Genomic DNA, 16,546 nt, shown 5'->3' with positions numbered 1-16,546 from the left:
ACCCACTACAGAGAGGTATCAGAGTTAGTGCATGAAAGCAGTGGGTAGTGTATCAGCGAGTGATTATCTTAGATGTTTCTCTTGTGATCCCAAGACCCTGTTGGACATCAGTAATGTAAAATACAATGAGTCTGTTCCCCTTGTTTATTGGCGAGACAGGCAGGAGGGGAGCTGCCTGGCCTCAGTTGTAGCAAGGAGTAGGCTTGCCTGTTGCAGCATCCAGGAGATGCCAGAGGTGGTGTCCATACTGGGTTGGGGGGCTGGCTTCTCCCGTTGGTCCGGCCATCCAGTGTTCACAGTGGAAGACAAGCTGGATTTCATATGTCTGTAAGTTTGTGGACTGCTGAGAGCTGTTTGTTCTTGCTGATAACACTTCTGCACCATCTATTTACAGGACATGTCACTCAGGGACATGGGCTATATATATTTTCAGTGACTTTGTTTATTGCTATTTTGTATATGCTATTTGTGCCTTACGTACTTTGACCCCAGAAGAATGCTGTTTCGTTTGGCTGTGTTCATGTATAGTTGAATGATAATTAAACTTGAACATGAACTGAATATTTATCTAAAATTCAATGTCCTTCCTTAAATATAATGAACAAAACAATGTGAAGTTCTCCAGTCTGGTCTCATAAATGCCTTGGAACTATTGAGTTGTAGAACACGGAAATGGGCATTTTAACCCACCATACCCATGCTAACAAGAGTGCACCCATTTGTTTATTACATTTCCAGCACTGGGCCGCCTATGCCTAAATGGTTCAGGTCTCCTCTAGATACAGGGTGCTACAGTAGTGTAACAGCACAATATTATTGCAGCTGGGGTCACTAGAGTTCAGTTTCAGTAAGGATTATCTGTGTCCTCATGGTATGTGTGGATTTCCCCTGGGTGCTCTGGTTTCCTCCCAGATTCAAAAGACCTACCAGATAGTAGGTTGTAAATTGTCCCATGATTAGGTCAGAGTTAAATCAGGGGCGGGGAGGAAGGATTGCTGGTTATCATGGCTCAAAGGAGCAGAAAGACCTATTTCATGCTCTTATCAAAGTGAGATTGCTTCCACCATTTCCTCGAGCAGTGTATTCCAGGCATTCACCATGCTCTGGCAATTTCAGATTATGATTGTGCCAGTTTATACCTCTTGCCCTAGATCTTTTTTATTTTCTTTGTCCATTCCTTTTGCAATTTTTCACACTTCCCTTCTCTGGCAATAGGACTGTGCCTCAGAATCGGTCAGTAAAACATTGGAACCTCAGTCTTGAATGACTCAACACTGGTTGTTCCCTTCAGAATCATCTTCTGTAGACAGTGCAATATCTGCATATAAGATGAGTAGAATAGGTAAGTTAAAGTTTGGTCAGAGAGGGTGACTTTAAGGAGTCCTTGAAACAGAAAAAGGGAATTCCAGAGCTTAAGTGGAAAAAAAATCTGAATTAAAGCTAAGTATTTCCAGATTTAAGGGCAGGCAGCACCTGGCTGGAGCCACCCACCAGCCTTAATACTAACTGCCTTTCTCCACAGCGGACACTAAACCTGCTGAGTAGCCTCAGCGCACCCTGCCCTATTCCAGAATTTTGGAAAATATGGCCAATGCAGGCCTGTCCTTTAAAAGTTTGCATCTTCTTCAGAACAGTTTACTAATTAACAGCACAACAGTTTACTGTGCATTTATTTCATTTGCAAGTTTGGAATTTCCTTTCCCCATTTTCTGTACAACCTGTAACAGTAATTTGTTCCCGATGTGGAAAGACACCAGAGCATCACAGTCACAGGGAGAGCAAGCATTTACACACAGCGTCTGCGACAATGGTTGTATCAAAACACCCCTGCTTTCATACTCCATATCCATTGAATTGAGGACCAGCCTTCCTGACTATTTACTGTGCTGCAAGCCAAACCTTTGTTTCATGATGTAGGACTCCTGGTTCCTTTGAATCGCAACACTTGATGTTAAATTTGTGCTTACTGTACTTTCCCTTCATGCCCCTTGGCAGTCTATGTATCTTTCTAACAGCATCTGTTATATTTTCATCAGAGTATCTAGCTACAGTGCACCCTGTCACTTCATCCCAGTCACAGCATGAGAGTAACAATATTTTCTTTATGAAAATTAGTACAGCAGATTTTTACTGAAGAATATTTTCCCTTCAATAATGAAGTGGTTGTTTATCCATTGCAATATGTTTCTTGTGGATATTATTTTAGCATTACTAAGGTTTTATAAGTTTATGTCCAGCTTTGCATTCCATCAATAAATGCGGAAAAAGGTTGATTTTCCACGTATTGATATTTTGGCTAACTTGCTTCTGAAAGTTGTGTGAATAATCATATGTCTTCCCCAAAAGGCTCAATTAGAAATTTAGTACTTCTAATGCCTTCTGTTTTGGGAAAGGAATGAATAAATGTTTATAGTTGCATTTGGCTAGATCAGTAACAAAGTTATTTCATTATTTTTTTTTTGATTCCACAAGATTGGCATCCTGATTTTAAATATCACTTCACTGATTTGTGGATTTATTCATCAAGTTTTCTACAGATGCTGAAAAACTTCTATTTCACTTTCCAGCTGCTGTTACTGTATAAATGGGAGAGGAATTATAAGCTATTGAAATGCATTGGTTGATCTATTCAATGGTTCTTAATTTTTTTAATTGCACCAAATCTCTAGTCTCTGTCTTCAAATGAAATATTTACAGCTGTCATACTCCAGGTATGAAACTGGTTCAGTCATTATTCATCTTATGGAGTTGAGGCAAGAACTTCAGAGTTTTTAAATCAACTCTGGTGACTTAATTGAAGACTACATATCAAAGCAAATTACTACTAGTGGTAAGAAGGAATTTTGCAATTGCAAGTTGTAAGACACAGCTTGTATAATATTTTGAGGGCTATTACATGTAAACTATGTTGGGGATGGATTAAATTGTAGCAGGAAGAGAATCAAGACCACTCAAGCCGGTCCACTGATGATGCAATAGCCTTGGCCCTCCACTCCATCCTATCCCACTTAGAAAATTATGCCTCATATGCTAGGATGTTCATCGACTTCACAACATGATCATCTGTAACAGGCTCAACTTATTGGGACTCAACATCCCTCTCTGTAACTAGATCTTGGACTACTTGATGGAATGACCCTAGATAGTCAAGTTGGCAGCAATATCTCAAGCTCCGTCATGCTGAGCACTGGTGCCCTGCAGGGTTGTGTGTTCAGCTCACAGCTGTTCAGGCTGCTGACTGCACTGCCAGATCCAGCTCAAACAACATCAGACTCAGAGTGATTAGCCTAATCAGCAACAACAATAAGTCGGCACGTAGAGAGGCTTATTTGATGGTGTGAGAACAACCTGAACCTTGGGGTGGACAAGATGAGATGATTGTGGACTTCAGGAAGGCACAGACTGACTACTTTCCATTGCACATCAATAGCTCTGCTCGGTGTCTCAACTGCAGGCTCGGTTGCTCTTTACTCCAGTCCAGATGTGGAGATGGCCTGCTTTATCTATTTCAACAGGTAAACTTTGACAACCTTTGGATAGAATAGTTCTGTTTTCACTGATCACCAGTGGAAGGTTACAGGCTCTAACATCTGTATCATATATTTCTGTAGATTAAACCATTACATTTCAGATAATCTTGTTGCAACAACAAAGGTTTCTGATGATGCTCCACAGTTTTGGTTGGTATAATATGTTGTATTCATCCACTCTAACAGAATTCAACATAAGTTGAACCTCCCCCTATCATTTATTGCCCTTTGTGTGGGCAGATCAGCATCTGTATTGGACACAATGAAGCAATGGCTATTGGAAAAAGAGTCAACAGTACATGAGGCATCTGTTGTCATTGCTTCAAATATGTACATATTATTGCATACTCTTGAACATTTACCAATGAGTCTGCTGAGAGATTGAGAGATCATCATTTGTGGACGTGGCTGAGTTTGGTACAGCTTAATTTGAAAGTAACAATGGAGCGGGTGTGGGTAAACAAGCAACAAAATCACAAGATTTGAAATTACTACATTAGTTGGGGGTTAGCATAGATACTTTGGAAGTTGTCAGGACATGGCCTTGAGAAAATTGTAGGGTGCTGTGAGTCAAGAACTATAGGATGAAGATGGGAAGTTGTATCAAGCAGTTGATATGTGCATATTAAACTTGAAGATGATCAAGAACATGCTCAGGGTGAACCTGAGTTTGTGTCAGAGGATTGGTTCTGTGATGCTAGGTGGGAATACCTGAAATTACATGGATGAAGCTCACTGTAGAAGAAATAATGCGTGTGAATCCAGGCTATCTACCATTGATACTATGGTAGTTTAAAAAAATCCTTTAGCTGAGATTGTAGAAGAAGTCCGCTATGTTAACTTAAGTATTTTGCTTTTGAATAAACAGTATCTAATGATATTGTTAACATGGGTTTATTACTTTTTAGGGAAAAGTATGGACTGTTCATATACTTCTAAGATCTCTACCATCTGACTAACTTTTAAACATCACTGAAGACAAACCTTATTCTCTAATTACTGTGACAACAATGGGTGGTCAGATAGAAAATCCATCCATGTTCAAAGTAACAACCTGTGGATTTGTCATAATTAAAATTTACTATTGGTTTAGATAGCGAGGTGGGGGGTGGAATCTAATGGAGCAGGCATTGGCTCGTCTTTCAGATCAATCTAATGTGGAGTATAGGGATCTTCAAGAGTTAAAGAATATGCACACTCCATTTTATTAGTTCTAGCTGATGTGCAACAAAACACTACAATGGAGTAGGCAGTTTGAGAAGGTGCTTTCCTCTGCTGCTGGCACTGGGTATCTTTAATGCATAGCTCTCTGTGCCATTCAGTGTTGCTGCTGATGGTGAATCGTCTTCAGCTGAAAGGTGGACCTTGGCGTAATGGAAAGTGGACCACAAAAATATAGAGCAGACTTTGGAAGTATGTTCTGTGCCTTGAAAATACTGGGTTTTCTAATTTGAATGTGCAAAAGAGGCATCATAGAATTAAAGAAAAAATTATGCTTTTCAAAAGGGAAAGTGGGAGAATGGATTTTAATCCTATTTAAGATTGAGGAAACAAATTGCTAATTAGTATCCTGTTTCTGCCATTTTTTTACATTGCATTAACTGATGTGTCCAGCTGTTTCCTGTTCAGATATTAACTGTGTTCATTAGTCCTGAGCTATCCACCTGCCACATATCTAGGGGTCAACAGGAAATGAAGCATTTCTTGTGCCAATAGGAAATGATATTGTTCTGACCAAGCTGTGAGGTGGACGGTAACGAGGAGACCGTCAGGCGGTTTAAGCTTGAGTCATTCTCTGTAAGCTGAACGAACACAATGTGTTTTCCTGCAGCATGGAATTATGCTGATATTATTGTTTTCAATCAGTAAATTGATGCTCAATACAGTCAATACATTCCGTGTATAGTGTTGTGAGAAATGCTATTTTCAACTAATCCCACTACTTTTCAATTGTAGTAAAAGATTAGGCTTTCCTGTTTGTTATGAGTACTCCATTTCCATTAAAGTAATATAATTGACATGGAAGATCTCCAATAGTTGTTTTAAGCTGCTGCTTTACTTGTTTTTTTTTAAATTAAAACCATGGGAAATATCTATAGTGTTTTGAAGTAGAGTTCACTGTTTGTACATTGGGAGCAGGACTGGAAGTTATGCAAGTTAAAAATAATTAAACTCATTGAAAATTCAGTTTTTGTTGGTAATTTGGAGCAAAAATTACAGGCTAGCTTGAAGATGGGAAATTGAGTATATTATTTAGTACATGGCCTTGGGTTGTCTTGCTGGGCCTTCCATACAAAAATGAGAATCATTTTATTATCACTGACATATGTTGTGAAATTTGTTTTGCAACAGCACTACAGTGAAAGACACAAAAATTGCTGAGTTACAAAATAAATAGTGCAAAAGGTGAATATTGAGGTACTGTTCATGTTTTGTGGATATTTTAGAAATCTGGTGATGGAGGGGAAGAAGCTTTTCTTAAGACATTGAGTATGGGTTTTCAGGCTCCTCTCATGTACCACCATCCCAATGATAATAATGCCAGAAGGACCTGTCCCAGATGGTGAAGGTCTTCAATGATGGATGTGCCTTCTTGAGGCACTGCCTCTTAAAGATGGCTTCAATGATTGGGAGGGTTGTGCTGCGATGGGACTGGCTACATTTACAACCCTCTACTGCCTTTTGTGCATTGGAGCCTCCATTCCAGGCTGTGATGAAACCTGTCAAATAGGTGTTCACCATACATCTGTAGAAATTTATGAGTATTTGGTGACACACCCTAAATCTCCTTAAACAGTTAATGAACTAGCACTGCTGGCATCCTTCTTCACAATTGAATCAATGAATTGAATTGACTTTATTTCTTACATCCTTCACATACATGAGGAGTAAAAATCTTTACATTATGTCTCCATCTAAATGTGCAATCATAATTTATAATAAACAAAGCAGTCAATGTAATATAGAGTACACTCAGATCAGCATGAGTTCATCAGTCTGATGGCCTGGTGGAAGAAGCTGTCCCAGAGCCTGTTGGTCTTGGCTTTTATGCTACAGTACCACTTCCTGGATGGTAGCAGCTGGAATAGATTGTGGTTGGGATGACTTGGGTCCCCAATGATCCTACGGGCCCTTTTTACACACCTGTCCTGCGATTAAGGGAGGTACAGTTCTCATAACGGGCAATGATGCAGCCAGTCAGGACGCTCTCAATTATGCCCCTGTAGAAAGTTATTATAATTTGGGGACCCACTCCAAACTTTCTCAACCGTCTGAGGTGAAAGAAGCGCTGTTGTGCTTTTTTCACCACACAGCTGGTGTGTACAGACCACATGAGGTTCTCGGTGATGTGGATGCTGAAGAACTTGAAGCTGTTTACCCTCTCAACCCCAGATCCATTGATATCAATAGGGGTTAGCCCTTCTCCATTCCTCCTGTAATCCACAACCAGCTCCTTTGTTTTTGTGACATTGAGGGAGAGATTGTTTTCTTGACACCATTGTCAGAGAGATGACTCCTTCCCTATAGGCCACCTCGTTAGTGTTTGAGATAAGGCCAGTCAATGTAGTGTCATCAGCAAATTTAATTAGCAGATTGGGGCTGTTTGGGCCTAGGATAGATCCTCAAAGATGTTGATGTCCAGGAACTAAAATAGTGGGCTTATTTAAGCTATTTCTCCTGTAGTGATATCCTGCAATAATCTTCCTTTGTTGAGACTGGCACAAAACATTACACCTTTCTGAGCAACATTTGATTTTGTTTAGTTATATAAATTTCCATAAGATATAGGAGGAGAATTAGGCCATTTGGCTTATTGCGTCTGCTTCACCATTTCATTCCAATTTTCCTCTCAACCCAATCTCCTGTCATCTTCCTGTATCCCTTCATGCCCTGACTAATCAAGAATCTACTAAACATGAAAAGAATTGGTCCCAACACAGATCCCTGTGGCACACCACTAGTCACCAGCAGCCAGTCAGAAAAGGCTCCCTTTATTCCCACTGTTTGCCTCCTGCCTATCAACCACTGCTTTATCCATCCTAGAATCATTCCTGTAATACCATGGGCTTGTAGCTTTTTAAGCAGCCTCATGTGTGTCAGGTCGTCAAAGGCCTTCTGAAAATCTAATTGCACATCATCAACCAATTCTCCTTTGTTGGTCCTGCTTGTTATTTCTTCAAAGAGTTCTAACAGATTTGTCAAGCAAGATTTTCCCTTGATGAAACCATGCTGACTATGGCTGTTTTATCATATGCCTCTAAGTTCCCTGAGACCTTATCCTTAATAATCGACTTCAACATTTTCCCAACCTCTGAGTCCAGACTAACTAGCCTATAGTTTCCATTCTTTTGTCTGTCTCCTTTTTTGAAAAGTGGAGAGACATTTGTAATTTTCTGGTTTTCCAGAACCATTCCAGAATCTAGTGATTCTTTAAAGATCATCACTAATGCCTCCACGATCTCTTCAGGTACTTCTTTCAGAACGCTGGGTTGTACCCCATCTGGTCCAGGTGACTTAGCTATCTTCAAACCTTTCAGTTTCCCAAGAACCTTGTTTCTAGTTATGGTAACTTCACATACTTAATGACCCCTGACACCTGGAACTTCCACCATACTGCTCGTGTCTTCCAAAGTGAAGAATAATGCAAAATACTTATTCAGCTTGTCTACCATTTCATTGTCCCCATTATTACTTCTCCAGCATCGTTTTCCAGTGGTCTGATATCCACTCACCTCTCTTTTACACTTTATATATCTGAAGGAACTTTTGGTATCCTCTTTAATATTATTGGCTAGCTTGCTGTTGTATTCCACCTTTACCTTAATGACTTTTTAGTTGCCTTCTTTTGGTTTTGAAACCAAATCCTCTTTTCTTCCCAATCCTCTTTTGTTTCCCACCTTTTTGTTCTCTATTCTATTCCTTCTCTTTGGCTTTCATGTTGACTTTGACTACTCTTGTTAGCCATGTCATCTTTCCTTCAGAATACCTCTTCCTCTTTGGGATGTATATATCCCATGCCTTCTGAATTGCTTCCAGAAATTCCGGCCATTGCTACTCTGCCATCATCTCTGCCAGCGTTCTTTTCCGATCAGTTCAAACCAACTTCTCTCGTGCCTCCGTAATTCCCTTTACGCCACTGTAAAACTGATACATCTGACTTTAGCTCCTCCTCGTAATTCAGGATGAATTCAATCATATTATGATCACTTGCCCTTAAGGGTTCTTTTACCTTAAGCTCTCTAATCAATTCTGATTCCTTCTGTGCAAAAGCTTTAGAATTTGTCTTTTGTCGTCATTAAGTTGAATTGGGCTGGTTGTGAGTTGGATTGAGTTTTTTTGCAATAACTATATTTTTGGGTTGATGGGCAGCTTTCATGGTGAACAAGGTAATCAGTGGTATTTGGTTGGGGCAGTGTGGAGAAATAAAATGACATCTAGAACATGAAGAAACAAATGATTAAATATGTTTCTTTTCAATAGTTTTATTAGTTTCTACATAGAAGGATGCACAGTACAAGAAAGTGTATATAAAAGGTCAAAATAGATTTTAAGAAAACTACCAATTACATTATATCTGTTCATAACAATCACATTACCCCGTATTCAGTGTTTAAGTGTATTTGGATATCAGAATAATACAGCACAACAACACGTCCTCAGCCTACAAAATCTGTGCTAACCATCACTCATCTGTACCACCCCCATCATGTTCTCCCCATATTCATATTTCTCAAGGGGCAAACTACAGTGGTTAATTCCCAACCCATAAGAGTTTTTGGGATGTGGGAGGAAAATAGGTTATCCAAAGGAAACCCAACCAACCACAAGTACCTTGCCTCACCTTAGCAAGTACAGATTTATGTTCCTTTGGCAGGAACTCTTGTGATAAACAGGGATACAAATGTGACATTTTGAAGTAATTAAAAGCCAATTTGTAGGCAAGAATTGAAATTTTACTTGAAAATAAGGTAAGCTTATTTGGATCACTATACATGAATTTGAATGTGAATTGAAAAATCTAAAATTGTAATGAAAATATTTCTATCCAAGCATTCTATTGAATGGTTTGTTTCTACTTAAAGCACTACTTATAAAGTTTCAACTTTCTTCTCACAGGTCTTCCAGAACAATACTACAGCCTCACCTGGTTTCTAAGCCCCATCCTGGGACTGATCTTCACTCCTCTGATAGGTTCTGCTAGTGACCGCTGCACTTTGAGTTGGGGCCGCCGCCGGCCCTTCATCTTAGCTCTTTGTATTGGAGCCCTCTTCGGAGTTGCCCTCTTCTTAAATGGCTCCCTCATAGGTAAATAATGGAATATTTTGCAGATATTTTCATTCATGTCTTGTAAGAGCAAGCAGATTATGCTGAATTTGTACATGTTAGTCCACAATTTAAGCAGTTTAGTCACCATGTTACATGAAAGATGTGATTGCACTGCCACGTATGTTTCTCCAAAGAGAAATAACGTAATAGAGCTGATTTAAACCGTGTTAAGCATGACTTGCCAACTAAATCTGGTTCTCCCTTGTACAATTTGATTTTGCATTAAAGAATACAAATATTAGAGTCGGGATTTAGACATAATCTGATTGAGAAGCAACAAGAGAAAGACGAGGAGTTATAGGCTCTACTTGGATTGCTGTTTAAAAGACAACTAGATTTTGCTACTGATATGAAAATGCATTGTTAGTTTGCATGGAAAGAGTTGTGGCAGATAAATTTTAAATATAAAGTAATATACTCTTTCCTGTACCTTCCCAAAAATAAACTGGGTATAAGAGCAAACGCTTGTGAAAATACTGGTTTCAGCAAGGGAAGGAAAAAATGCTAACAGGGCATAAAGTGGATGGAATGGATTTAGTGGGCCAGAGGTTCTGATTCCATGCTGGATCTCTATGACTAAAAGGGAAATGAGGAACATGTGGTGTCAGAATGTAATTATTACAAGTGGTTGAGGCAAATGCTTTGGATACATTAAATTCTTACGCAAGCTAGATGAGTAGATGAGAATAAATAAAGTGAAGAGATAGTGAAGTATTAAAATGAGGTAGCTGGAAACTATGTTCCACATAGCCTGTAAACATCACACATTAGTTGAGTGATTTGCTTCTGTTTCTATTCTATGCAAATACACAGGCTCTTTTTTTAAATAATTTGCTCTGATACTAAAAGTAATAAAAAGACCTGAATTTTCAAGTCCTTGTTGGCCTTTTTTCAGACTGAGCACCAAGTGGAAAGTCCCTTTTTCCTTTAATAAAAAGCTGATAAAATAATTTTTTTCTCTAGGCTTTTATCTAAACAATTTTGCATATTTTCTTGTCTTAATTATTTTAGCTATGATTTCCTTGTTTATTGATTTTAGTTATTTGCTGATCATTTGCCTTAACCACTGGTCAGCACTTCCCACAACCAGTGATCATTACAGTATAATGATGGCTTCTTCCCATCAAGCCAATTATGTACTCACTTAACCAGCTGTTTCTAAATCCCATGCAATCTAACGTTCTTGACTATCCTTCCATGTGGGACTTTGTCAAAGTCTATATAGACATTGTCCACTGCCTTGCTCTCATCAATCCTTTTGGTTAAATCTTCAAGAAAAAGAGTTAACAATTAAGATAATTTCCAACACACAAAGTCATGCTGACAATCCCTAATTAATCCTTGTCTATTCAAGTGCTGGTAGATCATGTCCCTAAATCCCCACCAGTAAATTACTCATCACTGATGCAAGTTTTCACCAGCCGTTAGTTCCTTGGCTTGTCTTTGCTGTCCTTCAATAACAGTAGAACATCTAGTGACATTCCATCTTCTGGAACTTCTCTGGCTGAAGATGATGCAAATATCTGCAAAGCCCACCACTATTTCTTCCTAGCTTTCCACAATGCACTTAGATGCCATCTGGCAGCAGAGGAGGTCCCCAGTGGAAATATCTTTAGGCAGGGGTGCTTCCCCTGTACATTGGGGACTTGGGGTGGAAGGTGTTGCATCAGGCAGTACCGTGTGACAGATTCTTGAGCAGGTTCACTGACACCCCATCCAACTGTCCATTATGTGGGCAAGAGGAGTCAGTGTATGGAATGTGAGAGGTTGCAGCCGCTCTTTGAGTTTCTCAGGGTGCTGCTGCTGAGGTTCTGGCTGCATTTTAATCCCGTGCTCCTCATATACGGGCACTCAGTTCGGAAGGGGGTAGGGTATGAGGAGGATCTCCTGGTGGGCTTGGTCCTGGACCTGGCCAAGATGGCCATTCACTGGTCTGGGCGGCAGAAGGTGGAGGGCGCTGCCCAAGCTGACTGCCTGCCCCTTTTCCAAGGATATGTTCCTGCCTGGCTATCCTTGGAGACGGAGCACGCTATCGCGGCGGGCACATTTGGGGACTTCCATGAGCAGTGGTTCCCCCCCCCCCCCACCCTGTAGTATTGACTGTTTTATAGACAGGAGTGACCATATTTTAATTTGCATATACTTACTGTCTTCTAAATATTGATTGTCTGTGCCTTTTTAGGTGTTATAAACTTTTATAGTTTTGTTTAAACAAAAGGATGCACTTACCGTAGATTTCGCACTACAGAGCGCACCTGATTAAAAGCCGCTGGCTCTAATTTTAGAAAGAAAATCAATTTTGTACTTGTACAAGCCGCACCGGATTTTCGGCCGCAGGTGTCCCACGTTGTAATATGAGATATTTACACAGAAAGATATTACACGTGAGGATTTTTTAACTTTTAATTAAATCCATATGGTAACATAAACAAATACATATTGCAAATGCTTTTTTTCGAACCGTGCCTGTAACGCGGCTACTTTTAAATATACGTTGCGTATACTTTTTTACTGAACAACATTCCAATATCTCCTAATGACTGGTAAAAAATATATATACTGCAGCCTACCAGGAAAAGTTATTGATCGCCTTTAACTTAAAAGCAGCGTTTTCGCTCGGGTCTAATGCTGCTCGCCCCCCACCTTCCCGTTTATCGCAAACCGGTATTTCCCACAAGACGAGACGAAACCGGGTGTGACGTCATAGCATCCCGCGATGTAGTACAGAAAACAAATATAGTTAAAACACTTCTAACTTTAACTAGAAATTACTAACAAATGAATTACTAAGCGAAAATATTATAAACTAAATAACTGCCATAAAGGCAGCACAATGCTTTTCTTCGAGTGTTTTCCATGTTGATGAGGGTGAGTACAAATGACTGATTTACAATAATTTAATTGTGAAAGTGCGCTTGATTTATCGTACAATTTCATTGGACCTCTGTGAACTACTCATCAATTTTATTGGTCTACTGTTACGAGGCAAAATGTTTTTGGCGGCATGAAAAAAAATCATGCATTAGCCGCACCGTAGTAAAGGCGCAGTGTTCAAAGCTGTTCAAAATGTGGGAAAAAAGTAGCGGCTTATAATCCGACATCTACGGTAGCTATAGAGCTACACAGTATGCAACAAGCCCTTCAGCTAACTAGTCTATGCCAACCAAAATGCTCCATCTAAACTAGTCCTATAAGTGTGTGACCCATAACCTTCTAAACCATTCCAATCTATGTATTTATCCATATATCTTTTAAAATATTTTTATTGTACCTATTTCAAGACTTTTGACAGCTCATTCCAAATTGATAACCTCTTCCTTTGTTTTTAACTTAAAAAAATACCTCTCAAGTTCCAATTAAATCTTGTCCCTCTCACCTTAAACCTATGCCCTCTAATTCCTGACTCCCCAACCCTGGGAAACAGATTTGAATGCATTTACCCTATCTATGCCCTCCATAATTTATAAGATCTCCTCTCAGTCTGCTACACTGTAAGTAATAAAGTTCTAGCCTGTCCTTGTAACTCAGTCCCTCCAGTCTTGACAACATGCTTGTAAATATTTACTGCACTCCTGGTTTAATAATGTATTTCCTATAGCAGGGCAACTAAAATTGAACACAATATCGAAGTGTGGCCTCACCAGCACACTGTGCTTAGTCAGGCTGTGGAGATTTTTCAACCTTAATGTGCTTTATGGGTGCTGGTAATTCACATCCTGACATCATCATTTTCTGTCCACAACTCTCATCCAAATATTTTGCCATATTTGTTGCAGTTTTGACTTCTCTCATACTTGTAGTGAGTTTTTTTTTATTCTTGCACTTTACTACTGCTGCAAAACAACAAATTTCATGACTTGAGTCAGTGACAATAAATCTTCTTCTGATTCCCGATTTTAATCTATGGGTGTCTGAGATGGGAGGAGAAATAGCTTTGCTAATTTCTCATTCAATGAACTGATTTGAAGTGTGCATTCCGTTTCCAGTTAATGGTGAATTTTCAGCAACACAAGATTTTGCTGTAGGAAGCAGGTATTCTGGGTATTAAAACAAATGTAATGGGTGTTTTTTTCTAACTTGAGCATTTAATAACTTGTGCATACCCCCACAATCTTCTCAGCTACTTTTTGTGGGACCCTGGACTGTAGTATATCTGGTACATGTGACTCGCCTAACTTCAAACCTTTCAGCTGCCCAAGTACCTTCTCCTTAGTACTCGTAACTACACTCACTTTTGCTTCCTGACATTTTTAAATGTCTAACGTACTGCTTGTGTTTTCCACAGTAAAGACTGATGCAAAAATACTTATTCAGTTTGTCTGCTATTCCTTTGCCCTACATTACTACCTCCCCAGAGTCATTTTCCAGCAGTCCGATATCTATTCTCATCTCTCTTTGTCTCTTTATAGGTCTGAAAAAATGTTTGGTATCTTTTTTTAATATATATTCTTGGTTAGCTTGCCTTCATATTTCATATTTTTCTCTCCTTGGGCTTTTTAGCTGCCTTGTTAGTTTTTAAAAGCTTCCCAATCTTCTCACTAATCTTTGCTATTTTATATGCCCTCTCTTTTGCTTTCATGCTATCTTTGACTTGCCTCGTTAGCCACAATTGCATATCCTCCTTTTAGAATACTACTTAATCTTGTGGATGTATCTGTCCTGTGCCTTCCAAGTTGCCCCCAGAAACTCCAGCCACTGTTGTTTTGCCGTCATCTCTGCTAGTGTTCCCTTCTTATCTTTGGCCAGCTCCCCTCTCATTCCTCTGTAATGCTCTTCACTGTAGTTCTGATACATCTGATTTTATTTTCTCCCTTTCAAAATGCAGGGTACATGCTATCGTGTTATATTCACTGTCCTCTACGGGTTTCTTTACCTTAAGCTTCCTAATCAAATCTGGTTCTTTACACTACACCCAAGCCAGAATTCCTTTTCCTCTAATACCCTGCACCCCATGAAGGCTTTTTTTTATTTTTAATTTTTTTTATTAGTTTTTCAAAACATTTTACAAATTAAAAACCCCAAATCCCAATGAGGAGCATTAATACAGTGCAAAATTAAGCATACAATAACAATATGCTACAAAGGAAGAGGGCTTTTGATTAATTCTGTTTACTTTTTTAAAAATCCATTATGATACTCATGCCTTCTATCAAACTAGTATTTTTTTTAAGTTTCATTCATTCACATGCTTTGGGGATTCCATAAACCTCTTTCACATGAGAAAAAAATGGTAGGAAGCAATACATAGGAAATGTTTCCTGTTGTTTTCCTTTCATAAAAAAAATTCCCAAGCAACTGTCAAAGGAGTTTAATCCATATCCTATATTGTTAGAACACTTCCCTCTTATCAGATTCAAATTCTTAAACCACCTCCTGTTTATGATATTTAGAAGAAAAAAATATAAACAAACACCTTTTCATGTGTGTTTTTTAAAATAAAATAATCCACTATTTTTCCCATGCCACTTTGGCACCAATGTAATGAACAATGTGTGCTGATCTGTAAGGAGCATTGTGAGGAGATTCATTAAGGATATTGATTAGTATAGAATGTTTCAGTTATGAGGAATGACTAAATAAGCTGTGTTTGTCTTCCTTGAAGCAAAGCTAGATAGAAGATATTTTCCCAGTGGCAGAGGAGACTTGAGGACAGTGGTATAAGGTGATGAATGCAAGGCTTAGAGGGGATGTGAAGAATTATTTTCATTCAGTGGCTGCAATGTTGAACCAGTGCCTGAGGAGCAGATTGAAGCAGATACTCTCACAGCATTTAGTAAGCATCTGGACAAATGCTTGAATCATCAAGGCATAGTAGACTACAGATTACATGCTGGTAAATGGGACTTTTAGTCAGACTTTTATGTGGATTAAAAGGCCTTGTTCTGTTCTGTACAATTCTATGATGTTAGTTTGAATTTTGTATTTTGTATTTGACTATTCAATTTAGTAAGTTGAGCACTTCGATACCTAATGGAAACTCACCAGTGATCGCAGATTTGTAACGCTGTAGATTTGTTGTCTGTTTAAATACATCAGCTGACTTTAAACAAATTCTGCTGGTTTTCAAGATTACACTAAAATATTATTAATTGAAATATATCCATTGTGATGTGTTTGAAAATGGTGATATAACTTTAATGCAAGCGTTTCTGCCAATGTTTTTATTACAACAAAAATAAACCCTATTTTTCAGGTCTGGCCATTGGAGACGTTCCTGACCATCAGCCAATTGGCATAGTCCTGACTGTTGTTGGTGTAGTAATACTGGACTTCTGCGCAGATGCAACAGAGGGACCAATTAGAGCTTATTTGTTGGATGTGGCGGACACAGAGGAACAAGATATGGCACTCAATATCCATGCATTTTCTGCAGGTTTGAAATAATCTGTTTTCAGTTAATTAATGTCTAATTCCAGGGGCATTTCCATGTGTCTACCCTTTTCATCCTCATTTCTCTCCCCCCCCCCCCCCCCCCACTGCCTCCTCCCAAACCTGCTTTGAAAACTGGAGGCTGTGATGAGCAGAGCAGAGTGAGGAGCGCTGAACAGATTCTCAAAATCACTGAGTCAGCCACTCTTCCCACGCCTGCTTGCTCTGCCATCACAGACAGCTAAAGCTGTGGTTCTGTCCTATTCATGTTTTTTGAATGTTTACAACTTACAAATGACTCGGATTACAAACAGTTCTAC

General features: G+C 39.1%; 1 protein-coding gene across 7 annotated transcripts in view; it reads left to right on the top strand.

The window, feature by feature from the left end:
* slc45a4a (solute carrier family 45 member 4a) overlaps nucleotides 1-16,546 on the top strand; it is a 66,659-nt gene that overhangs the window by 34,236 nt on the left and 15,877 nt on the right. For 6 of the 7 annotated variants that reach the window (XR_012099198.1, XM_073047894.1, XM_073047901.1 and 3 more), the window contains exons 3-4: nucleotides 9,648-9,836; nucleotides 16,051-16,230. Coding sequence is in view for 6 of the 7 variants with exons in the window: in XM_073047894.1 (XP_072903995.1) it covers nucleotides 9,648-9,836; nucleotides 16,051-16,230 (369 nt within the window). In the remaining variant the exon portion in view is untranslated. The remainder of the gene's footprint in view (nucleotides 1-9,647; nucleotides 9,837-16,050; nucleotides 16,231-16,546) is intronic. The other variant, XM_073047929.1, reaches the window with a different exon arrangement.

This window comes from Hemitrygon akajei, chromosome 1, assembly GCF_048418815.1.
Source record: "Hemitrygon akajei chromosome 1, sHemAka1.3, whole genome shotgun sequence".
Taxonomy (NCBI): Eukaryota; Metazoa; Chordata; class Chondrichthyes; order Myliobatiformes; family Dasyatidae; genus Hemitrygon; species Hemitrygon akajei.
Note: the sequence above shows the minus strand (reverse complement) of the source record. Positions and strands in the feature narration are given on the sequence as shown.